The sequence below is a fragment of the Poromitra crassiceps genome (assembly GCF_964638095.1).
Source record: "Poromitra crassiceps genome assembly, chromosome: 11".
Lineage (NCBI taxonomy): Eukaryota > Metazoa > Chordata > Actinopteri > Beryciformes > Melamphaidae > Poromitra > Poromitra crassiceps.
In genome coordinates this window covers 35,832,507-35,857,547 of record NC_139643.1, presented here as the reverse complement: position 1 = coordinate 35,857,547, position 25,041 = coordinate 35,832,507, and the positions used below count along the sequence as shown (strand labels likewise).

Here is a 25,041-nt window from a genome sequence, read left to right as displayed (position 1 = left end):
GCAAATGAACCCCCAGTAACAGCTCTGAAGATTGGTGCGAGGAAACGTCAAACGCATTAAAACACAGCTTACCACCACGTCCACTCGTATTTTGGTCACTTTCGGTTTGATCATGTGTCAAGACAATGTGCTGTTGCCGTGGAGAAATGATCGGTTTGTGTTGTGTCGCGGTTGGAGACACCTAACGTTATCTTGCTAGCTGCTGCTAGTTGCCTGTTTGGGTTGTCACACCCCTGTCTGTGCCCGGTATGCGGTGGATTGATCCCCGGTATGGAATAATGATTAACCCAGTTAGATATGGACCACACTGCCTATTTCCGGGTGCCGAACTTGTAACATAACAAGCAGAGTGCACCTCGCTTTGGGGAACTGCGGCCACGGTGCTGTGGATTTCCGGGTGTTTGTGCATCTCACTTAACAGCTGTAGCAAAGAAATAATTTGCTAGCATTGTTCTTGCTCGATTGGGAGAATAAAGACTAAGCGAGTAGATCGAACAGCATTGCATATATTATTATATCAGTCAGCAAGGTCATTTGTTTTCCTTTCGGGGCTGTGTAGCCGGCCTGACAGCCCGTGCTTTTTGTCTGGTGAAGGGGGTGTGCGCTGCTGTCTGTTGCACAGCGGTTTCAGCAGAGCAGACAGACAGAGGGAAAGCTGGATGTGTTTGATGAGGGATTGTGTGAGACTGACTCTGAGATGTAATTACTATTATATGGCTCATTGTAAAAAGAACTGCTTGTAATTTCCCCATAGCCTTTAGAGACACTAATGTGAAACTGGTAATTTTAACAAGAGATTACAGCTTGTTGGAGTAGGAGAGGCTGTAAAATACAAATTATATTCCTCTGCCAACTCAAAACCACCAAGGTTGTTGTGCCCAATATTGACCACCAGATCGTTCTACCCGCCCACGTCCCAAATCCTTGCGTGTGTCACTGCACATGTAATGGTGGTCTTGCCCAACATCCTAACCTCCCAATTAAGATGACCAACTGATAATATGTCTCCAATCCTTAAAAGAATAAAGTCACTCAATTCTGAACACACACTTGCTAAGAGAATGTTACTATTCCTATAGGAACATTATGTACACTTTACCCTGGTGGTGAGACGACCTGTCGGCTCAAACGCACTGAACTTCCATGGGCAGTGCGGTCTCCGACCATGTGCTGTTTCTTGTATACAGGTGTCCATAACAACCAAACATGACTACAGCAGTTCATTTCACCGATTAGTACATCTTGAACCAGATAAGGTGAACTAAAGCCAATTTCACACATGAACTCTGGACTATGTTCATTGAATCAGGTCTGGACAGCCATTGTTGTTTTCACACATGAGTAGAGAGTGCGGGGGGGGGGGGGGATGACGTAGTGTGCTGCAGGAATCGCAGGAAGTGTTTATGCGAGACAGACTTTTAATTACATTTTTCAATGTAGACTACATGTAGACTACATCAGAGAGCTATTTCAGAAAGCATTTCTCCACTCCATGAAAAAACCTTCAATGCATTATTCAGGCGATAACGTGGGGTGGCGATGTGCCAAAAACTCAGGGCCTGTTTGCACATAGCCCAAAAGGGGGTCATCCCTATGTTCCCCGGGTCCTATGTTCCCCGGGTCCTATGTTCCCCGTTTTTAACACTCTCCATAACATTTGGGGTGTCTATCCGCTATGCCGACCACCCGCAATGCCGACCTTAGGTTTAGGCGTGAGGGGTGGGAGAGGTTAGGTTTTGGGTTAGGGTCTGGGGGAGGTTAGGAAGGGTTCTATGTTCCCCGGTCCCACAAAAACGGGGAACATAGGACCCGGGGAATATAGGACCCGGGGAACATAGGTACGCTCCCGTCATATCTGACTTTTCCTCCCCAATTTATTTCTCCCCACAAAAGTTATCTCTCGAATATATAGCTTAATGCAACACTATCATGTAGGGGTGCACCGATCGATCGGCCAGTGATCAGAATCGTTCGATTTTCATCCAAATGAGATTGGAGAATTTTGATAATGCTTTTATATGTGCCGATCATAAAACTGATTCATGACACGTGAGCCATTTGTGGTCGGAGTTGTGGTCAATGGTCGCATGCAAACACAGCTAACATTAAAACATCTTTAGGCGGTGTCATTACAGTGTATGTGAGACAGCTACAACATATGCTATCTGTAATGTATGCCAGGATAAAATACCTTGTGGGAGCAGGAGGACCGCAGCGTTTACATCAGTTCTCCACGCTCAGTTTGGTGGCGGGTGTCAGCCGCATTCACTGAAGCTAGTTAACGTTGGCTCTTAACCATCTCTTCACGTGAAACAATGCTGTTAGCTTGCTACTAGCATTGGCTACGAAAACAGCCGGCCAGCTTGTCAAATGAGTTTGTTTTGCTCGTCTTTACTCGTCTTCTCCTGGTGATAATATCAGAGTGCGACACGACACCAAATGATGTACAAAACGTTTCTGGAAGTTAAATGTTAACTAGCTCGTTGCATTGACTGAACCTCGAACTAACTAGCAACTTAGCAAGACCGAAAAAGCTATCTTCACTTGAGGCTTTGGTTGCCAGATACAGCGATGGTTTTCAGCCCAGTGAATGCTCAAAATGCACACAAAACCACCCAAGCAAAGTGTAAAAAAAAATCTGGCAACTGAGTCTACCCAGAAGCCCAACGCATGCACATGGTGGTTTTGTTTACATAATGATCATGTAAATATTGAGGTAGAAAAGGAAAAGAAAAGGTGATATAGGTTTTAACCAGGATTTTGATGGATGGAATCCATGTAAAATATAAACTGTTAGACCTATATTAATACTGCTATAAGGTGCTATAATGGGGGGGAAATGATATATATTACTGCTATAGCCTACCAGCTATTATAAAACAAAAGCACCCCTCATGTTCTTGTTGCATTTTATTTTGGCGATGGGGTTAGAAAACAATGTGCCAAAAAGTGAGTGCCTGTTTGCACGTTGCCAAAAAGTCAGCTGTCAAATAGTCATCGCGATAACGAGTGGCATTCAAGTCATATCTGACCCGTTTTCAATTTATTTTCCCCCACAAAAGTGAACTCTCGAGTTATATTTAGCCTCATGCAGCACTGTCATCTTCTTGTTGCATTTTCACGATTCAGACTTTACTTGTTTACTCACCAATTTGGCTCTCTTCCAAATAATCCAGCCACATAACTATTATAACTATTATAACACATAACTATTCATGGAATTATTAATAGTATGGGAACATGAATGGATGGTAAAAGTGCCATTTAACAATATAACACTACTAATCTCAATGTCATCAACCCGCCCACTCGCTCGCTCTGGACAAACTGCTGTAGTATTCAAACATGCACTGCTCTGCGAGCGACACACACATAGTCCTAGAAACTAGAGGCTTGGGGGGTTAAGATCCGTTTGCGCTCACAACAGACAAATGTATTCATACATACAGCCTATTCAAGTAACGTCTGGATGTCTTCAGGAGTTCACTGCAAGTCTGAAAGTTGGTGAAATCATCTGGTGGACACTGGACAGGCCCTTTTCACAGCAACCATTTTGAGGTGGTAAAGCGGGAAGTAAAACAGGTGTAAGTAACCAACCAATAACATTGATGAGGGACCTGGCACTGGGACACTTAAATGGAATGGAACCATCATTAACGGTATTGGTTACACCTGCTTTACTTCGTACTTTAACACCTCAAAATGGTTGCTGTGAAAAGGATATATTGTTTAGTATAGTAGGTGTCTAAATATGGTTGAAGTTATTATAGGCATATATGGTGGGGAAAGGATCTCGATAACAATTAATTGATTTGGGATTAGAACTGGTGACAGCTTTAGGTTTTATTCCAGTAGAATACACAGAGCAATGTTTATATTTTATAATGTTTATATAATTTATAATGCTATTCACTCTAGAAGAGGGATTGGACAAGTTGGTCGTTTATTCATTAATTACCTATCTCTTTGCTTGCAAAGGGATTCTGCAGTTTTTTTTTAAATTATTATCAGCAATTACATACTGTAGCTCAGTGTAGGAAATGTAAAAAATATTTCGGGGGCAAAGTTTGCCCCCACGGTCTAAAAAATGGGGGCATTTACACAATTTTGGTTAAATTCCTACACTGCTGTAGCATTAATGGCTAGATGCTACCTCAATATGAATCAATCTGGAATTCATGGTCGGTCGTCAAAGCCCTCGCAGCAGGTGCCATAGGGCTGTGTGGTGGCCGGAGAGCCTGCGGCGCAGCCGGCACGCAGCTCCCCGAAAATGTGACTCGATGCAGCTGACGTGAACAGCGCAAGTCAACTATAATGTAGATGGGAAGATAACAGGAGAGAACGAAAGCTCTGACCGAGTATTTGCACTTAATTCTCTCTCCTTGGGCTAACTTCTAGTCATTGAGAGCCTAGTGAAATCACGCAATTGACTCATTTTGCTGGGGACTCCCCTGCGACCCTAGCCTGGGTAAACCCAGCCCCCACGTAACCTGCTCTCAGACCTCTGGTTCTCAGTCACTAGTGACTGAGAACTCTGAGAGCAAGTCACGTGGGGGCTGGGTTTACCCAGGCTACTGCGACCCCCTCATCAAGCTGACGTTTGAGTACTGTAGGGCTAGCTGCCTTGCTTTCAGCAACGCCCCAAGTCGAGGCTGACGTAGCATGTTTCCAGCTTTAGGCCTACTGAATGTACTAAACAAAATAATAATAAAAAATAAATGTTTTGATTGCATTTGTGGCTCCAATCTACAGGCCTTTTCCTGCTCCATCAAGCTGCTTTGTGTGGTTTACATTGAATTCTGCTTTCATAACTGAACAGAACACACAGGATGTTTTGAATATCTAATATGTACTGTATGCTCCCTCAAAGCAACTGGTGTCCAGTTCTCTGCAGCCGTGGGGAGAGAATCTTATTCCAACCAAATATTATAGCAGCTAATTAGCTCATCTGTTGTAGTGCTTGGTTGGAATGAAAACGTCCATCCTCTTCCATGGCACAGGTCCGGACACCCCTGGCTTAGAGGGAACATTGCAGTTGTCTGTGCCGGTCATGCAGCGATAGTTAGTCTGACATAGGGCTGCACAATTAATCGTATTTTCATCGTCATCATCACAATATGAACATGCGCAATAAACACATCGCAAAGACTGCCTGAAACGCAATGAATAACAAAAGTGGTTTTATTTACATGCGTCATACATTCCCACTCAGCATCTGATCATTTTGTCTTGTGTTGTAAATCCAGCGTACACCTTTCCCTTGCAACAGTGCGCTCCGCCCCTCTGCCAAAGCCCAAACACGCTGTGTGTAGTTTCAGCTAGAGTCAGTGACAGTGTGTATTTAATTTCTTTATTCAGTGGGCATAGGCTATGTTTGGGGTCTATGTTAGCATTATTAAAGCAGAAAGACATAGGAACTGTATAGCTAATATGCATACTTTAATATTTGTTTATTTATCGCAAGTCGTATCGTCATCGCTATATTGAACAGTGTTATCGCACATCGCAGATTTTCCTCGTATCGTGCAGGCCTAGTCTGACACCACATCAACCTTTGTTGTGAAATTGTTGCATCTTCATCTTCAGTGTGGTTTGGATTTGTCAAATGTGGCACATCCCTAATCTGAACGACTGGGAGATATTGGCTCCATTTAATTACATGAGATTACATGGTGCTTACATTCTCATTCATTTAGGGCTTATGTATTGAGGGCTTTCCAGAACATCACAATGAGACTGTTGACTGACTCTGAACTTGATTATAAACTGTTTGGAAAAGGAAAGTGTCAGCTGTACAATGAGATGACCTATTTATTTTATCTGCAAGTTTTATCTGGCTTAATCGCAGTCTGTTGTCATCTCATACATTTGCTTGTAGAAGTATACCGTATGTGGTCGTGTCGACAGGGAGCGGTTAATTGAGCTGCCAGCACCTTTCTGCAATTCATCCTCGATGGTAAGGAGGCGCTAGAGTGCGGCTGCTCTTCCCAGCACCGCACCTGGCATTTAAGCGCACTCGATGGCTAGCGCACCCCAAGCACCCTGGTGCACTGTGTCTGTGCGTGTTGGAAGGGCTCTGGTCTGGACATGATTTACGAAGCACTCTGACCCGAAGAAAACACTACCGTATATATATATATATATATATATATATATATATTTCACCCCCCCAAAACCTTTATGAAACAATACACGAGACAATACAAGAGAAACACACTCAGACACAGGGAAAAAAAGAGAAAAAAAACATACATACATCATTGACATTTAACATTGCAATGTGGTGCTACCAGCTGCTCAAGGCGCTTATGTATGTAATGGATAAAGTGCTTGGGATCTCACGCAAGGGGTCCACAAGACACCAGCCGGGCAAGCCAACCATCACCCCCAACCTCAGTCACCTGTCATTCTTAACCTCGTCAAAGTGGGCCAGAAACGGTTCCCAGATAGTTGAGAACCTCCCAAGCGAGTTGTTTCTCAGGGACCTGAGTCTCTCCATGTGTATAACAGAAATCATGTCCATCAGCCATACCCGAAAAGAGGGTGGAGAGGAGGACTTCCACTCCTTCAGAATGAGTCTCTTGGCGACAGTGGTCAGACTGTTGCACAGCTGTAGGGAAGTTGAAGAAAACACTTCCTGTCAATACGCCCCTTTAGTCTGTAGAACTATCTGCAGCTGTATGTTTTTCATGATTTGTGATGCAATGTATTTTTATTTTTGACACATCGATGCCATTTTTGTAGTTGTTTGTATGTGACACATACACTTCTCTCTGGGCAGGCTGTGGTGGAATGAGCAGTGTGTGTGTGTTGAAGAGGAAAGCAGTGCTCTGGCAGGATTCATTCAGCCCCCACCTAAGGACTACATCTCCCAGCATGCCCGTGGTGCTGAGCAGCGGAGGACATGCCCCTCCAACCGGGCAGACCCCTCAGGCCCCACCCCCCAGCCAGCAGGTAACCCCCACCACCTTGACACCCGGATGTATTCAGAGAGAGAGAGAGAGAGGAACAATAGAAATTGAAATGCAGCACTGTGGTACAACCTGTACCAGAGTGCTGCAGTTTCTGTTTTTCTATTCTCTATTTCCATTTGCTGTACCGTACAGTAACAAGACATACCGGTGTGTAAGATGGCTCACACTGCAAAGTTAGTCCAGTAACACACAATAGACCCTTCTCACGGGGGCCATTTTGTGACAAAAAGGCAGGGTAAACACAGGTGCAAGCGAAACACTAATGAGGGTCTATAACGGAAGAGTAACCCAGGTTATTTTTGTGTAGCTACAAATTACAGATGTGCATAAACGCCACACTCAGGTGCAGACCACTTCACAGAGGCTCCCTGAATGCATCATGTGCAGGCTGCTGGAGCCTGGATGATATGGCTGCTGGCTGCTGCTTCACTGATGTAGAGAACATTTAAGTCACATCTGCAATGAATCATTGTTGCAAAGGCATGGCGAAATACATTTTTGTAGGACGACTTCTTGACTCCTGGCTCAATTATTTTAATGTCAAGTGGTTTTACCTCAAGTTGCCCACCGTCACATTTTTGGCTATGCGGGAGAAGAATGTATTGATTAATTCCATTCTACAACGTTCACTCATAGCTCTCTCCTTCTTTTACTTTCTCACGAATCCCACAGCTGTTTACATGATTTTCAGATCTGCTACTTACTTAGCTTAGCCGTTAGCAATGGCTTCTCTCTCTCCCCCGCTCGGTTAGCTGTTAATGCTTACATTAACACATAATGTTACTGTATATTTGCGGGACTGGGAGAAATCTCCTGCTAGTGTTGATGACTGTGTCTGTGTCTTGGTGTGGCATCGTCATATGCAAATGCCTTTTCTCCGGTTGACACTAAAGGCCTAAACATGGTCGTCCGTCAGAGCCTCGCCCCGCCCTCCCCGTATGACGGCGGGGGGAGCGCCGTCCTACAGGGAGGGGGCGCCGTCGGCTGACGGGGGCTGCTCGAAAATGTGACTCAGCGCCGACGATACGTGCGTGACGACAGCTGCAGGAGAGTTGTGACTGGCCGTTGCCTTGGCTCATCGTCGTAAAGTCGCCTTTCAAAGCATGATGTTAGATTATAACGAACTAGTTGTGTGGCTTAGCCTTCCCAAATGTTGAGGGTCGTTTTTTAGAATTTAATACATAGAATTGGGAACGTTACATTCAATTTCATTCAGACTACCTGGCACACAATCTCCGCCATTTTCACACGGAGCTTCCACAGGAGGAGGGAGGGTGGGAGGAGGGAGGGCGTAGTGGCGTCCGAGCATGTAGGGCTCGCTGGCGCCGCCAGACGGCGAGACGGCTCCAATTCGAGGCGGACGGACGACCATGTTTAGGCCTTAAGGCCGAGCCAATGAGCGCAGAGGGGGAGTAACCATTAGGCAATCAGCGTAAACAGCGCAACGGGTGGAACTAATGCCGTTGTCAAGTGGTTTGTCAACTGCGCTGACAGCAATGGCGGCTGGCAGCCATAGATGAGAGAGATGCTACTATCGAGGCTGCTTTAAATTGATTAAAAGTACCACTTACTTGGAAATCCGAACGGCAGTCTGCTGCTTTGAAGGCATATTCAAAGGGGATGTTTGTTTTTGTTTTTTAATTTTTCTCCTTCTTTCTCCCCACTGGATTAACTAACGTTCGATTCAGTCTCTAGTGATTGGTTAGTTGAAATAGGAATTCACCTGGGGGATCCCCTCATAGAAATAACGTAAACAGAGGGCAATCTCAGACTAGAAGATGGAAATGGAGCGTAACGAGTTGACAGTTCAGTCTGATACCAGGCTATCAACTAGGAAAATAAGGCCCAAGGGTCAAAACAACTGGAATGATTCCATTATTTTATACTATCTGGTTTTATATTAGCACATCCAAACAATCCATCAATCATCTTGATGTATAAATGAAACAGACTCAGTGCTGCAGATGTGTGCTGGAAAGGGCCGGAAGTGAATCCTCACCATACCTGTGTTGTCAGTAAGTCCAGCGTAACGTGCAGGTGTGTTTGTCTCCAAGGGTGTGGCGGGTGCAGGACGTTCCCAGGATGATGCCATGGTAGATTACTTCTTCCAGCGGCAGCACGGCGAGCAGCCTGGCAAACATCGCTGGCCCGCTGGGGACAACATCCATGACAGCAGCCAGGTGTGTGTGTGTGTGTGTGTGTGCGTGCGTTGGTTTGCACGAGCAGTAATATACTACTTAGTTTATACTACTTCTGCACAATCGGTTCGGTGTTTCCGGATATCGTTGAATGTTTTCTAGAGTTGTCAAGTTGTCACACTCGACAACAAAAAAGTTTGATACTAAAGTGAAACTTGCTTGACTTGTACCAATGTCACGCTCCAGATAATCAAATGCTGTGTTGGTACAACCATGCTGGGAAGTTGCACTACAGCAATATGTCATAAAGGATATTTTTTTTGGTAGTTTCAGTTCCCATTTCCAGAAGCACTATCATCAGCTATAGAGCTCAACAGTTATGTGACTTTTCGTGACGTCATTTGCCCCAGAAGTAAGTTCTGCATTCATTTTCTCCATAGACATTTCGATAAATCCTTATATAACGACTTTTAAGGCTGGAACCAAGCCAATCAGTCTTCCAGAGAAAGAGTGACCATAAAACATTTGGTTTAAGCAAGAACAAAAAATAATTTGTTATTTTTTGTTCTTGCTTAAACCGAATGTTTTATGGTCTGTCATGATTCAGTAGGTCACGGGTTGGCTTGGTTCCAGCCTTAAAACTCGTTATATAAGGATTTATCGAAATGTCTGGAGGAAATGGATGCGGAACTTACTTCCGGGGCAAATGATGTCACGAAAATTCACGCGACTGTTGAGGTCTATTTAATTGAAAACCTTGAGCAATTATTATTTTTTGCATAATAACTTTATTCATTGGTTGTGTATGACAAAAAATGGTCCTGCTTTGTATCTCACTGGGCTCTGTGTCTGTAGGTGCGGTCCATGGATGAGCTGAACCATGACTTTCAGGCTCTGGCACTAGAGGGGCGAGCCATGGGAGAGGTGAGACGTCAGGGTGATGGTCGGGTGTTTCCGAGATACCGCATTTCTCAGCCCACTCCTCAAGTGGGTCTCGCAGGTTTGAGCTCCAACTCCCACTCCTGCACACCCGATTCAATGATGGCCACACCTCCTCACGACACCTTCATTGAATCAGAGGTGCAAGAGTCGAGCTGGAGCCTCTATCTGTAGGATAGAGGCCACTTGAGAACCGGGTTGAGGAACACTGTCCGAGAACAAAGTTACTATAGTTCATATGAATAAATGTCTGATTTGATGGCTATACCCAGTTCTTGAAAGCCTTTACATTTTCCAGATTTGCTGTTCTAATTGTTTCGAGATAGATGGGTCTTTCTCAGTGAAAAGCCTCGAAACGTAGGAAATTATGTGCTTTGTTTCTACAAGAAGCAACAATGTTTTTATATATCGAGCAAAACTATGGGTAGTATTTTCGACTGGTATGATTGGGCATCGTTTATTAGTTTAGTATATGTTGAGTAGGTTTGAAAAGGATTTCTCTTTTTAAACCGCTCATCCTTCAGCCACATGAGTGGACACTAGGATTCCGTTTCGATAGCAGTGTCGTGTGCAATGACATCCAAGAACGTCACTTTCCTCCAGAGAACTTTGCCTGCAGGCCTCCAGAGGAGCAGTGACGAGATGACTTCACCTTCGGCACGGTGGCAATGTCCGGCAAACTGAAGGCGCGTCTGTCTTAGTCTCAGGGAGATAGGTTTCAGTTTGCCATAAGTTCAGCTTAAAGTTGCACGCTCACTCCAATGGATGTTCTGTGCTCTGCGTAAAAGGTTGGTGTAAGTACCATTGTTGGAGACGAGTTAAAACCACTGGACTAAAAGGTACAAACAAGACGTGTTCATCCAAATACCATCATCAGTTGTAATGAGTGCAACAGGAAGTAACTGGCACACAAAAATCACATGACAAGCACTTGGCATGTGATGTAGTCCTAGTGAAGTGGTTGCGTTAACCAAATATTCAGTCTTTTACAGATTTTATTTATTTATTTTATCATTCATAATTTTGACCGATTGGAGACTGGAATTACACAGATTTGAATATCCTACATTATTAGACATTAGTCGCGCCGTAGCCAGAGTTTTGAAGTAAGGGAACTCTCCCGGATCCACTTACCTTGCCTGTCGTGGTGCAGCAGCTCCGCTCTTGGCGCAGAAGGCTTTCCTCCCACTGTGAAGCGAGTGCTGAAGGGTCGGGAAATCCTCTGTTCAGAGAGTCTTGCCCGACTTAGCGCGGGTTCAGCCTTCAGAACCAAATGAAAGCAGCCAGGAGAAGCCGTCTGTCTGAGGCAAAGCCTAATGACCTCTGCAGCATGTGTTTGATTTACGCACAAGCGAGCACCAGTCCATGCGGACCAGCGGAAGGTTTGAGTCCAGGCTGTAGGCTACGGCAGGTCACTCGAGTTCACTTTAATTTCTAGGAAATGGTTTGTTCATATTTTAATTGTAATTGTCTAATTCTGTAAAATTGCGTACTTGCATATTTGCTTGTTTAGGTACAATGGCCACAGTGTCCTCCGCTGTCACTGCTTTCTTTCTGTGTTGATTTGCACAATAAAACAAAAGAGAGAAGCAAATTGTGATGAGATTTAGAAACCCCTCGAGCAGTGGTTCTCAAACGTTTTCACATAAAAGAGGACCCCTAAACTAGGGCTGTGAATCTTCACTGGCCTCACGATTCGATTCGATTACGATTCAGAAGGCTACGATTCGATTTGATTACGATTATCGATGCATCTCGATGCATCTTAAATCGCTGCATCACTTTTTCTCCCAATACATGATTTATTTTCTCTCACTTTCTTTTTTCTCACTGTGTGGCTACCTTTAAAATAAAAGTGCATTTGGAATTGCATTGTATTATGATCCAAATAAACAACTGCATGTACTTCCATTATATTTTATTCGATTATTTCGATTATTAATTTATTTTTTTAATAATCGATTTTTGGCATTTGTGAATCGATGCAGAATCGTGCACGTCCGCATCGCGATGCATCTTATAATCGATTATTTTTGACACCCCTACCCTAAACTGTCACAAATTAGACCACAGACCCCCATTTGATAAGACTTTGTCCCAGGGACCCCCCATCTGATACGATTTCTGCTTTTAAATGTTTGATCACAGATAAAGTATGAAACCCATGACATAAATAGTCATACATTCTGTCTTTGTGTTACTTATGGATGGAATTATATTGAAAATAAATTATGCCCCTTTTTGCTGGGGACCCCCTGGCACGCCCTCAAGGACCCCTGGGGATCCCAATTTGAGAACCACTGCCCCCTAGAGGCTTATAGAGGGAATCTTCACCGTGTGTGCGCTTTGTGTGTTAACATGAAAAGTGACCGCACTAGGGATGATGCACAATATATCGGCAATCGTATCGATATCGGCCAATGTTAGTCATCATTACCTACGCCAAGGAGGTTATGATTTCTGTCCTTTTTGTTAGGTAGCGGGATTACAGAGAAACTACTGGGGCCATTTTCATGAAACTTGGTGGAAGGGTGTAGCATGGGCTGGGGCGCAAGAGAGGAGGGGAAAACATCAAAACAACCAAAACGAAGCATTCAACTGCTGATTTGGGCGTCGATGACCATGACAACGATTGAAGCTTTGATTTGTGGGGGGGAGTCAGCCCTACTGCTGTGTGAGTTGTGGTGCGCACATCCCCGGGTATGGACTAGTAATATATGATGACAGAATTTTTATGACCCTAGAAAGGCTAACGCAACCTCTGCCCTAGTGTGTGTTTGCCATCACTTGTCCTCAGCCTACAAAGCTGTGGTAAAAATGCTTCTTCTGTGCGTTATGGACAAACCAATTTGCTCCACCTCACAAGCGGGGGAAGGGGCATCACCATATAAGCTGCTGGGAAGCTTCTTCTCTGGCAAACGCACACTAGGGACTACATCTCAACAAGTCATGTGACTTAATGCCATGTGTTTGTCATGAGACTTTTTCTGTCTGCATCTATTTATATTTACTTCCTGTTGCACTCATTACAACTGATGATGGTATTTGGATAAACACTGAAACGTCTTGTTTGTACTTTTTAGTTGAAGTCCAGTGTTTATAAACTTTCTATCACCCGGATGTTTTGAAAATGAAGATACAGTAGTATTGTTATTCAATTGGGCCAGTGCCAACTTTAGTTAGCAGCTTGATGGATAAATTGCTAAGTTATAACGTACGTCTAGTGCCGAAGTTACTGTGAATGTGAGCACTCGTATTTTTTTGTCCGTATAGCATTATATAAATAAAGTGGTGGCTACAGACATTGTTTTATAAAACACGCTCTCAGGCACTGGCTTACGTTCTCACGTTGCATTATTTGTAGTTGCTTCACTGGTCTTGTTTGATTGGCACATGTGTGTGTTTGGAGGTGTGGCAGGTTCCAGTATAGAGGGCAAAGTAGGGCAAAGTACCAGTGACACTGCAGAGAAACCATCACTGGCAAAGTACAGTGCAAAATACCACAGCAGCGACTCCTTTAACAATGTCACATCAGGTTTTAATGCTTTTTCTGCAGGGGTGCACAGGGTTATAGATACCTGTTGGTTTATGTATTGAATAAACAAAGTACTTAGTTTTACACCCCTTCGCCTGCTCTCTAACCGTATTGTGCCTTGTGTGTGTTTTTTTCCCTCCGTTCCCATTTCTTTTCTTTCTCTTGTTATCAACTCTTCCATCTGTTCCTCTTCTTCCTCTGCCGCCTTGTGTCTCTGCAGCAGCTGCTAACGGGTAAGAAGTTCTGGGAGGCCGATGACTCTGGGAAGGATGGGCCAAAAGGGATCTTCCTGGACCAGTGGAGGGACAGCGCATGGGGGGCCTCAGGTATTCACTTGGTCTGCTTTACATATCAGTGATACGGTGGCAGCAAGGTGTCACGAGGGAGATGCTGGAGCCACTTGGAAGTTATATTTAAATGTTATATTTAGATTCCTGTCAAAATCAAAGAGCAATGATGAGCTAAAATCAGCCTGGAAGCTGCACTCCCCTTTATCACCCTGGCTGACGCTGTCCCAGGCATATTTGTATGATCGTGAGATTCCTGGTCTGATGCAACATATTGACACAATGCAGTCGGCATTATTATAGGCATGATGGTGAAAGAAACATAGCCCAGCATTTTTCAAGCAATCTGACACCGGACTTGTTCATAGCTGCAGAACGTGATGAATGAGAGCTCACGTGTGGGTGAAATCCTTCTGGTAGTTTTCCTTTCAAATCAAAGAAGCCAGCTTCTTTCTGTGTGTTAGACAGCATGTTTCTGGAACATTCCTTGCAGGAGTCTACAAGACCACTCATGTGTCCATAGCGTGTTAACATGTAATCTGCATTTGGAAGCAGTGCTGATCATGGCCCCTCGTCATAGGTCATGGTTAGACTTGTCTTTTCGGTTCTTCTCATATCTGAAGCGGTTAAGCTCTGGTTTGTAACCGCGTCAATATGGCACATTTTCTTGAGTACCGTAAATTCCGGACTATAAGCTGCGGCTTTTTCCCCGTTTTTTGGCCCTGCGGCTTATATAACGGTGCGGCTTATCTATGGATTTTTTCAGAAAAAAAAAAAAAAAAAATACAAATAAAATCTCTCTTTTTTAGCACTCTTTCTAACTATAAATCCACTTCTGTTTTAATTTCCTCTCTTGCCCTCTTTTCACCACACCGCGGACACTGTGTGCACTGTAAAAATAAACAAAGGTGGTGTTGTGTTATGTTGTTTTGTTGAAATGTTACGGTAATACGGTAAATGGGAGCTTCCTCAAACAGCCAACAATCCCCTCTGTGCGTGAACCCTTACATATGGTAATTACGGTAAGCAAACGGCCACTCGGTGACCTCCAAAATCGATGGATTTTACAGGTTACACAGCTTCATCAGCACATTTTATGTGCATTGCTTTGCTGCTTGTTTTTTCGATTATTTTTTTGTAAAGCACCTTGAATTGCCTTTGTGTATGAAAGACTTGACATCATTGGCGGAAATCAACCGGTTACTCCTACCGGTTCAAAGTTCATCAGCAGCCCGGAATCACAACAAGACGAGCAGACTCTCTCTCACTTACCATGGGGAAGGTACGCAGAAATTCACACGACGCAGCTTTCAAGTTGAAAGCAGTCAATCTCGCATTAAAAGAGGGAAATAGAGCAGCAGCGCGTAACCTGGGCATCGACGAGTCAATGGTGAGGCGTTGGAAGGTGCAGCAGGAGGAACTGTCTCAGTGCAAGAAGACCAAAAAGTCCTTCAGAGGTCATAAAAGCAGATGGCCCGAACTTGAAGATTCCCTTGAAGATTGGGTGTTGACCCAGAGAGCAGACGGCCGAGGCGTTTCCACGGTGCAGATCCGACTGAAGGCCAAAACAGTCGCCACCGAAATGAAAATTGAACATTTCATAGGTGGCCCATCTTGGTGCTTCCGATTCATGAGACGAAAGGGACTGTCCGTCCGGGCGAGAACTACTGAACAACTCCCTCCCGACTACCAGGAGAAAATCACAAACTTCGGCGAATTCACACAAAGGAAGATCACGGAATATTATAGGAGTGTGAAAACATCCACAATCACCAACGGGTTCCAAAAGGCTGGACTGCTGCGGGATGAAGAGGATGACGCCGCCACAGCTGGCGCTGAGGGCCGTCAGAGGCTTCAGAGGCTGTTCGATGCCGACACCGACAGTGACGAAGAGGAGTTCGTTTGATTTTGAGTGACAATGAAGGAGAGAGGAGAGTGGTTGACGAAGCCACCCTGAACCTGTTCGTTTCCGACACTGAAGATGAGGACTTTGGTTGTTTCAGTACGCAGGAAGAAGAGGAAGACGAGGATTAGTGACTTGACTTCTCTGGTTACAGCCGTTTGCTGCACATATAGCCTATTGTTGTGTGATTTTGTCTGGGGATTAGTGACCTGACTTTTGTTTTGTTTTGTTGAAATGTTAATAAATGGGAGCTTCCCCAAACAGCCATCTCTTTCCCGACAATCCCCTCTGTGTACGAACCCTTACATATGGTAATTAAACATCAAAACGCCCGCGGCTTATAGTCCGGTGCGGCTTATATATGTAAAAAACAGTCAATTTTGCTGCTGCGGCTTATATACCGGTGCGCCTTATGGTCCGGAATTTACGGTAATATTTTACATTTTGAGTGTTGGGGAAGTTTGGGGAAGAAAAAAAAATCATCTGCAACCAAGTTGCTTGAAAAAGTGTGTGTCTATTGTAAGCTATCAATTTGGAGCTTAAACACGACATTGTTTAATTTTCCACTAGTGTGGATGTCGATTAACAGCTCCTGTTCTTCCTCTCACGCCAGATCACTCGGTGTCTCAGCCAATCATGGTGGCCCGTCGGCCAGGGCAGGGTTTCCATGGCGGCGGGGAAGTCGGGGTGGGCTCGGTGATGTCTCCGCGGTCAGAGAGTGGAGGGCTGGGAGTGAGCATGGTGGAGTACGTCCTCTCCTCCTCGCCGGCCGACAAGCTGGACTCCTGCCTCCGCAAGGGTCCCTACGTGAGTCCCACCGATCTCTTCTCTCTCTCCATCCATCAGTCTGTCACTCCTCAGTCTCATCACTCATTTACCTTACATCCCTAAATCACTTCCATTCTGTCCATCCTAATAGCATCTCCAGACAATCAGTCAAGGTCTTGACTTTGTGTGGAGCCACCTCAGCACACATCACACTTCCCCTGAATGTTGACTGCACAACCTATCTGTCATTCTCTCTCGCAGTTTGTCTTCCCATCACTCAGTCATTGTCAAGAAGACACGGTGTTTGCTCTCACCTTGTCCATGTCAGTCTGTCCTCCCTAGTCATTTGACTGTACCTTTTGTATCGGTCTATCAACACCTCTACTTCTGGCTGTCACCATATCGCTCTGTGGATTTGGCTAATGTTCCTCTTCTCGCTCTCTCTCTCTTGCCAAACGCACAGGGGCAGAGAGACGGAGAGGTGGAGGAGGAGAAGAGGGAGAAGCCAAAGGCGGTGTTCGAGGGAGAGAAACTGAAAGAGCTGGCGGAGAACGAAGCGGATGTCATCAGTGACGTCATCATCAACCCCAATGGACTGCCTGTGCAGAATGGTCTTGACGTGGATGTCAAAGAGTTTGGGTAGGACTCGTGGAGAGAGACGCGCGTGCACACACACACACACACACACACACACACACACACAGAGCACTCTGGAGAAATGTTTATCTTGAGGGTATAAACGGAACTTCTGCTCTTCTCTCTGCTACCTGCAGTCGTCCCCCAGGCAACATGCCGCCCCCCGGCCCCGAGGGTGACCTGCTTGGGGGTCCCGGGGGTGTAGGGGCAGAGGGCCTGGCACCCCTGGGAGTCGGTGGAGGTCCCAAGCCCCCTGAGGACTTCTCTGACGTGCAGCAGGGCGGCGTCACCATGGACCAAATGGAGTCTGTGATGGAGCCGCTTCAGTTTGACTACAACTCCCAGATGCCCATGGACTCTGCACCCACCGTGGGCTTGTTTGACTACGCCAACCAGCAGCAGGTATGCGTGACAGACATGGAGCATGATGACCTTTTGTCACTAGCTCTCTTGGAGGCTCAGCTTGGCGCTAAAATGCGATTGATTGACTGTGGTCTGTGGTGCGTTGTAGCTGTTCCAGAGGAACAACGCCCTCGCAGTGCAGCAGCTGACAGCAGCCCAGCAGCAGCAGTACGCCCTGGCAGCAGCACAGCAGTCTCACATTGGTAAGAGCAGTGCTGACCAATTTGCTCTGTTTGTTTTGGCCCGCCATGGATTTGGGGAAATTTTTTTTTTTTTTTTTTATATATATCCCCCCCCCCCCCCCCCCCGATTTTGTATCCCATTTTTTTATCCCCCATTAGTGCTAACTTAATTTATTTATCCTGGTTGCTACTCCACCCTCTGCCGATCTGGGGAGAGCCGAAACTGGCTCCATGCTTCCTCCGAGACATGGGCAGTTAGCCAGCCGCTTCTTTTCACCTGACAGAGGAAGCTTCACCGGTAGGACATAGCACGTGGGAGGTTCACGCTATTCCAACCAGTTCCCCTCCCTCTGAACAGGCGCCCTTAACGACCAGAGGAGGAACCACATTAGCAACCAGGATATTGCATGTTTTTGGCAAATTGTCATAGCAAATTGTTTACAAAAGATGGACAATAAAGCTGATTTTCAAAGTACCTTGAGGATTTTTCAAGTTGTGAATTAAGTCAAATTTCTCTCTTGATTACAAAGGTGGAAAATACAACTGTTTTTAACGGGGTGTTTACTGATTAAATGTTTAAGCTCCCCACAAATGCAGATGTTTTTTTAAATGTATATAACCAATTGCAAATTATTACAATTACCAAACAGATAAAAAGTACCGTAGATTATTATATTGAAATGTTATTTTAGATTTAGAATGTTAATTTTCTATAAAACACAATACATTTTAATGTAATTCCACAACGTTTATTTTTGGCCCTCAGCCCTCCACCCAGATTGAGTTTTGGCCCTTCATGGGAAAGAATTTGGGCACCCCTGGCTAAGAGGGAGAGTGTGAGAGACACCCAGAGCAGTAATCCATATAGTGTAGTAATACTCACAAAATGGTCTAAAAAATGTTGTATTGCCGTCGTGAGGATTTAAAAGTCCCAAATGTCATATGAGTCATAAATTGGCTTACAAGTGCGTCCCTGTAGACCTTGACATTTGATGATGGCATAGTGTATGCTGTAATCTTATTGAACTAAAAAAAGATCATTGAGCATTTAAATGGCAAACTACTGATCAGCATCACTATAGTAACCCAAAAGAGTTTGCTGCAATTTGACGTCTTAGTGTAAAATGATCATCTATCATCATGTAGATATTAATGACATGTGGTGGAGGCTGTGTCAATCTACAGTAGGAATAATGGGACTTGGTTAAGATAGCCATGTTAAAAAAAATTATAATAAAGGCTCCACAGCACATTTTTGGAAAAAGATATTGATCCTATTTAACATTCTAGTTAAATGCCTGAATAAATGGGCCGGTAAATTATTTTAAGACTGGATTGCTTCATTGTAAAATATCGCTTACTGCAGGAGGCCGTAGTAGGCAGTTAGTATGCTAAAGACTGCTAGTCTGTCCATGCTTACTACAGTTGAAATAAAAAGTGAAATCAAGCCGCCCATTTGTCAGTTCTGTGCCTGCATGTTTTCTCACTATGCCATTTGAATTTTGGCACTTATTGCATTTTCAAAGGGCCGTTTTCAAATAAGCGTCAGTCAACATTTTCCTCTGCAATTTAATCTCTGTGCTCAAGTGTGCTGTGATCTTTAAGGTGCAATAAGTAAGATTTTTTAGTGTCCCTCAGCACAAAATTACCATATCATATCTACAGGAGTTTGATAGGGTTATTGATCAGTACCAAAGTGCTGAGATTGCTGGCAGAAACTCACTTTCAGAACCCCCCCCCCCCCCAGCCCCAGCCACAAAACTAGTGGCAGGGACAAATGCATGTTTTGAGAGTGGGCTTCTTGTAGAGCTTCAATCCTTATTCCTCGTCCTACTCCACTATGTACTTGAGTAGATCTGATGTGTGTTCAGAATTGTAAACGGAGCTTCACTCCTGTACGTGTGATGGGTTTAACCATGTACTACATCTGACCAGTAGGCCCCGCTTCAACCTTCTCCTCCATGTGGTGTCCAGGTCTGGCCCCAGCGTTTGTGCCCAACCCTTACATCATCAGTGCTGCTCCACCAGGGACAGACCCCTACGCAGCCGGACTGGCTGCCGCAGCTACACTGGGTAAGACCAAGCTGCATCACCACACACACACACACACACACACGTGCGAGCCGGCGCAGCAGCCCAGCGCGGCTGGGATTTGTAGTTCCATGATAACCGGGATACCCGCTTGAAGGTGTGTCTTTATCGGGTGACATGCTTGTCTCGACATGCAAAGCCGCGGCAGCAGCAATATGGCTGTGTGTGACGGCTGAAACATTGCATTTCCTTTTATGTCCTTCACAATAAATGCCGTACACTGAAACACTGAAATAAAGCAGATATCTGAAAGTACAAAGCGAAACACAGGAGAGAAACTAAACTTCAAACCACAGAGCTTCAGTTGGAAGCTACAAAAGTACCAAGAGCTGAACAGAGCACAGCTGTATGAGGGGGAGGAGGCAGAAGGGGGGTCATCATGGGCTGGCCACGGCTGGCCAGACGTCACCGCAGCCCGCTTGGAGGCGGGTCCGGTGCGCTTTGGCCCCACTCTGGAGTAGGTCCAACTCGAGCGTGGCACGGCCCGGCTTGGCACATAGATAATTGTAATGGAAACCAAATTTGACTAAAAGATGGCTAAAGATGATAGTGGAAAAGGCCCACTACACACTTACATTGACTTGCTGCTAAATGGCTGTTGGTACTATTTAGAACCATTGAAGTTATTATTCAAATTGCGTCATCTTCCATAGTAAGACTTATGTGTATTGTGTGTGTGTGTGTGTGTGTGTGTGTGTGTGTGTGTGTGTGTGTGTGTAGGTCCGGCGGTGATGCCTCCCCAGTACTACGGTGTGACCCCCTGGGGTGTCTACCCTGCCAACCTGTTCCAGCAGCAGGCCGCTGCAGCCAACAACTCAGCCAATCAGCAGGGAGGAGGTCAAGGCCAGCAGAACCAACAGCAGGTCAGTCTACTGCCATTGGACAAAATGACTGGCATGCTGATCGCCGTTGGCTGAAGATGTTTCTCTGAGGGCGGCTCTCCCTATGTCCCAGTTTGAACGTGGATTCAGTCTGACTGCTGCCCCGCTTAGATCTACAAGCATGGAGCTCGTATGATCTTTGCGCTCCATGTAGCGGAGTAGCTAAGCAAGAAGAAATGGAATAATGACGTTTCCTCCTCCTGCCTTGTTATCGTTTAAGTCTCACCTGTGCGCTCTCCTCTGACCCCGGGTGGTGCATGGCAGCGGGACATCATGTCGTGATGCTGGCGTCTGTAGACACATTCTTGGGAACACAATAACCCATAGAGTAGATGATCTGATTAGATTTGGAGCATCTTGCTGCATATATTTGCATATTAATGAGGAACAACAGCAGGACATTAGGCAGCTCATGTGCCTCTTCTTCTTCTTCTTCCCCTTTAAAGGTGATGCGTGGTGGAGGCAACCAGCGACCTTTGACCCCCAGCCAGGGTCAGCAGAGTCAGCAGAATGACCAGCTGGTTGCAGCAGCAGCAGTCAACTCAGCCCTGGCCTTCGGGCAGGGGCTGGCAGCCGGGGTCCCTGGTGAGTAGTGCACTACATACACAGACACACTGTTTTGCTTATATGCAAAAGTGACCATATGGGCATATGTTTGTATACGTTTTTTTCCCTTACATTCATTTTAAGTGCAGTCATCTGGTTTTATTGCTCTGTCGATAATCCCAACAAAAGCACCTAATTACATTTACAACACATAGATATCGAAACAAGAGTTGTTAATAATCTGCAGCACCTATTGGAACTGATACTGGACTGGCTTCAATTATTCAGAACACAAAGGAGCACCAGCGCCCACATCTACATCACCTGGCGAGGCAGCCGGATTGGCGCGAGAACGAGATCACGATGACGCGACAAATCCATCTTGCCACGCTCCTATTGGTTTGAATCAATCCGTGTCCGAGGGCGGAGGAGGCGGTCTTAAGTTGAAGTTAGCCCGTGATAGGTTGAGGCCACGTCTCGTCATAGACGCTGGTTTAGCTGGCTCAGCCTGGCTGGGGGCGTGGTCTATCCATTCCCCGTTCTATCCATTCAGCAAAGTTAGAATTTAGCTGATAGCCCAGCCCAGGCAGACACGATCGGGGATTTAACCACCGCAGTAAACGCACATCTGAGCAGACGTCTTGTGTTCTGCTCTAGAACCCCCAAACCTGTAGTTTAGAGCCGCAGTTCCGTGTTTTGGTGAGTCAGCCCATGAGATATATGGGCGGTTTTACCCCACTCGCGCGCCAGCCGTTTAACATTTTGTGGGCGTTCCCAGACATGCGGACTGTCTCTATAGACAGATGGTTCATCCATCAGCCACATAGCTTTTCAAAGTTCCTTCCCTTTTTAACCGCTTTCCAAGATCGAGTTCCCAGATGGATCTGTAAAACAAACCATCTGGCAGCGTCAGGTTACATGGAGAGATCCCATTTCCGCCTCTGGCAAAACGCTCCATTGTGATGCATTTTACGTCACAATGCGTCAGAACGGAACTGCGGAAGTTCTGCTCGAGATGCGGCGTCTGCTCCGAGGGGTGCTGTTATAGTTTATTTTTATTTACGTATGCGGCACATCAATGGAGAAATGCATGGAGAGCCTTAACGAGCCTTAATGACTTGCAGCTGGCGGGGGCGGAGTTTCTGCAGGCCAGACAAAGGGAGGATTTTTTCCCCCCCATGCGGAAAACATATAGAAAAGGCTTACACTGCCCATGTGCTTTTATTACCCACATTCTAATGATACGAAGTGGGTTGATAATCGGTAAAGCCATCCTATAATATCTCCAGGAAACGCTGCACGCTGGAATCTGTTGTATTGAGGCACACTCTGATTGTTGCTGTCCTGTTCCCCCCCCAGGCTACCCAGTCCTGGCGCCAGCAGCCTACTATGACCAGACAGGTGCCCTGGTGGTCAACACTGGGGGCAGGAGCGGCCCTGTCCGCCTCATGGCTCCTGGCTCCGTCATCATATCCCCTTCTGCAGCACAAGCAGGTAACGCTGCACAGAGAAGCGTGTGCTGCTCATCGCTTTGCACACACGACATTTTAATCTGGGAAGATTAGGTTGTCGTCCATTGCCTGGGTTACGTGTTTATGACTAACAAAGAGCCTTCAGTTACATCTCTTTTTAGCATCCGATAGTGATTTTAGCTTAATCGGGAGTGAAATGATTCAAAATTTCCACCCCTACTTGATTTAACCACTCTTATTTTTTCTTGCATTCTACGCATTATTGCGTAGGGATTTCCAATTTAGGGTAGGTTCATGTAAAATGTGACTACACGAGTGGAAAAGATGATCTGAACTGTGTGATGAAAGAAAACACTGTTTCACAAGATCCCCGAACGTAAACCTGCATACAATAGTGTGTGAACAGTGTAACTCCCAGAGGACTGTTGTGTTTTATACAACAATGCATTTAATCCACTGACCTAAACAACACCTACTGTATTTCACCGTCTCTTGCAGAAATGCAAAGTCCCAAGGACATGAGACCTCACACACAGGAGAGTACCCATGAGTCTGTGTGAATATGAGACCTCACACACAGGAGAGCCCATGAGTCTGTGTGAATATGGGATTCTAGACACTAATACACCTCATACGGTACATCCTGGATTTACATTCATGTTAGTTGAATTAGGTTGGTGATAAAACAATGTTAACACCTGGAATGAATTCAAAGGGCTTAGGCAAGCAAAAGGTATATGATGCTTTAATTAAGGTGGTCCGAAACAACACTTGGGTGGGCTGCCTTGAGTTAAATGGGCAGGGAAAAGTCCTGGAATAACTTGCAACTTGTTCTCTCTTTCACCTCCTCCTCTCCCTCTCCAGTCGCAGCGGCGGCAGCCTCGGCCAGCGGTGCCAACGGTGGTCTCGGAGGCGGGGCCAACGGTCCGTTCCGTGCCATGGCGTCCCAGCAGCAACAGCAGCAGGGGGGCGGGGGCCTGGGAGGCAGCTCTTTTTATGGCTCCTCCTCCCTCACCTCCTCCTCCCAGAGCTCCTCCCTCTTCTCACAGGGCTCCGGCCAGCCTGGGCCAGGCTCCGCCTCCCTGGGGTTCGGCCAGCCCAACTCCTCCTCCCTCGGAGCTACGCTGGGGGCCACGCTGGGAGGCTTCGGCACTGCAGGTAGGGAGTCCACACTCATCTGCTGTGTATGTGGAGGGATCTTCTCCTGAGATGTTTGATCAAACAAATTGTATCAGACATTGAGATCAGTGGCATTTATCATCTGGTGTTTCTTATTTTCACTTGCTAAATCTTTGATAGTGTAAACATTAATTGTGGAATGCTGAGTCACGTACAAGTTGGATGCTTTGCACTAATTTCAAATGAAGCAAACAAACCTAAAGAGAGTGGTTTATCCTCTCACAGATTCTCCAGGTAGTAGAATCTAATTTGTGCCTTTTGTCTCCCTCTAGTGGCTAACTCCAGTGGTGGCAGCGGCTCCAGGCGGGACTCCCTGACGGGCAACAACGAGCTGTACAAACGCACGCCCTCCAGCCTCACCCCAATTGGCCACGGAGGCTTCTACAACGGCACCTTGGGCTTTAGCCCTTCCCCTGGCCCCGTGGGCATGCCCCTCCCCAACCAGGGCCCCTCCCACTCCCTCACACCCCCACCTTCCCTGTCCAATCACAGCTCCTCGTCTAACCTTAATCTTGGTAAGTGTGTGTCTGTGCTGCAGTCATGTTCAAAATTGTCAAATCAATTGATGCACATTAGTATTCTGAGAATCTGAGTGTAGTCGTGTTTCCATTACTCTCAGAAATGCGCAAAATCTATATATCGCAATAGAAATTGGGTAATGGAAACACGTGAATTTCGAAAAACCTCCCAAATATCGCAAAAAGTTTTTTCGCTCTCATGAGGTGGTTTTTCAGACGTGTCGATATAGAAGTTTATCGCAAAAGTGTAATGGAAACACATTTTTCGCATTTGCACGTCATGTGACCCATATTATCCCTTGGAAAAGGAGCGGAAAATAAGTTTGGTAAGTAAGGTTCGATAGCCGTGTCAAAACCTCCGCAGCAAGTGGAAAACTTTGAAGCAACGCTACCTAGCAGAAAGACGAGTGTTATGCAAAAGCGTAGCCGGGCAAATTAGATAATGTTTAATGGCAGAAATCGGTCCATGGTGACAGCAGGCTGCCTGTGTGCGCGCATTTGGCACAGCGGCGAGATGAGAGGATGAAAAGCACACACTGGTGCGGTGGTGCTGTCTGAAGTGAATACAGTGACTGTGAGTAGGCTAATAC

At 45.7% G+C, this 25,041-nt stretch overlaps 1 protein-coding gene across 5 annotated transcripts in view; it reads left to right on the top strand.

Moving 5' to 3' along the window:
- Positions 1-25,041, top strand: part of pum1 (pumilio RNA-binding family member 1) — a 42,639-nt gene that overhangs the window by 501 nt on the left and 17,097 nt on the right. Inside the window, exons 2-15 of one of the 5 annotated variants that reach the window (XM_083646779.1) lie at positions 6,782-6,954; positions 9,029-9,154; positions 9,968-10,036; positions 13,810-13,912; positions 16,390-16,583; positions 17,008-17,183; positions 17,318-17,582; positions 17,692-17,785; positions 19,739-19,837; positions 20,576-20,718; positions 21,183-21,321; positions 22,642-22,776; positions 23,619-23,912; positions 24,206-24,448. In XM_083646779.1, the coding sequence (XP_083502905.1) occupies positions 6,793-6,954; positions 9,029-9,154; positions 9,968-10,036; positions 13,810-13,912; positions 16,390-16,583; positions 17,008-17,183; positions 17,318-17,582; positions 17,692-17,785; positions 19,739-19,837; positions 20,576-20,718; positions 21,183-21,321; positions 22,642-22,776; positions 23,619-23,912; positions 24,206-24,448 (2,242 nt within the window). In that variant the 5' untranslated portion in view covers positions 6,782-6,792. Of the gene's footprint in view, positions 1-6,781; positions 6,955-9,028; positions 9,155-9,967; positions 10,037-13,806; positions 13,913-16,389; positions 16,584-17,007; positions 17,184-17,317; positions 17,583-17,691; positions 17,786-19,699; positions 19,838-20,575; positions 20,719-21,182; positions 21,322-22,641; positions 22,777-23,618; positions 23,913-24,205; positions 24,449-25,041 lie in introns of all 5 variants that reach the window. The other 4 variants (XM_083646777.1, XM_083646778.1, XM_083646776.1 and 1 more) reach the window with 4 other exon arrangements.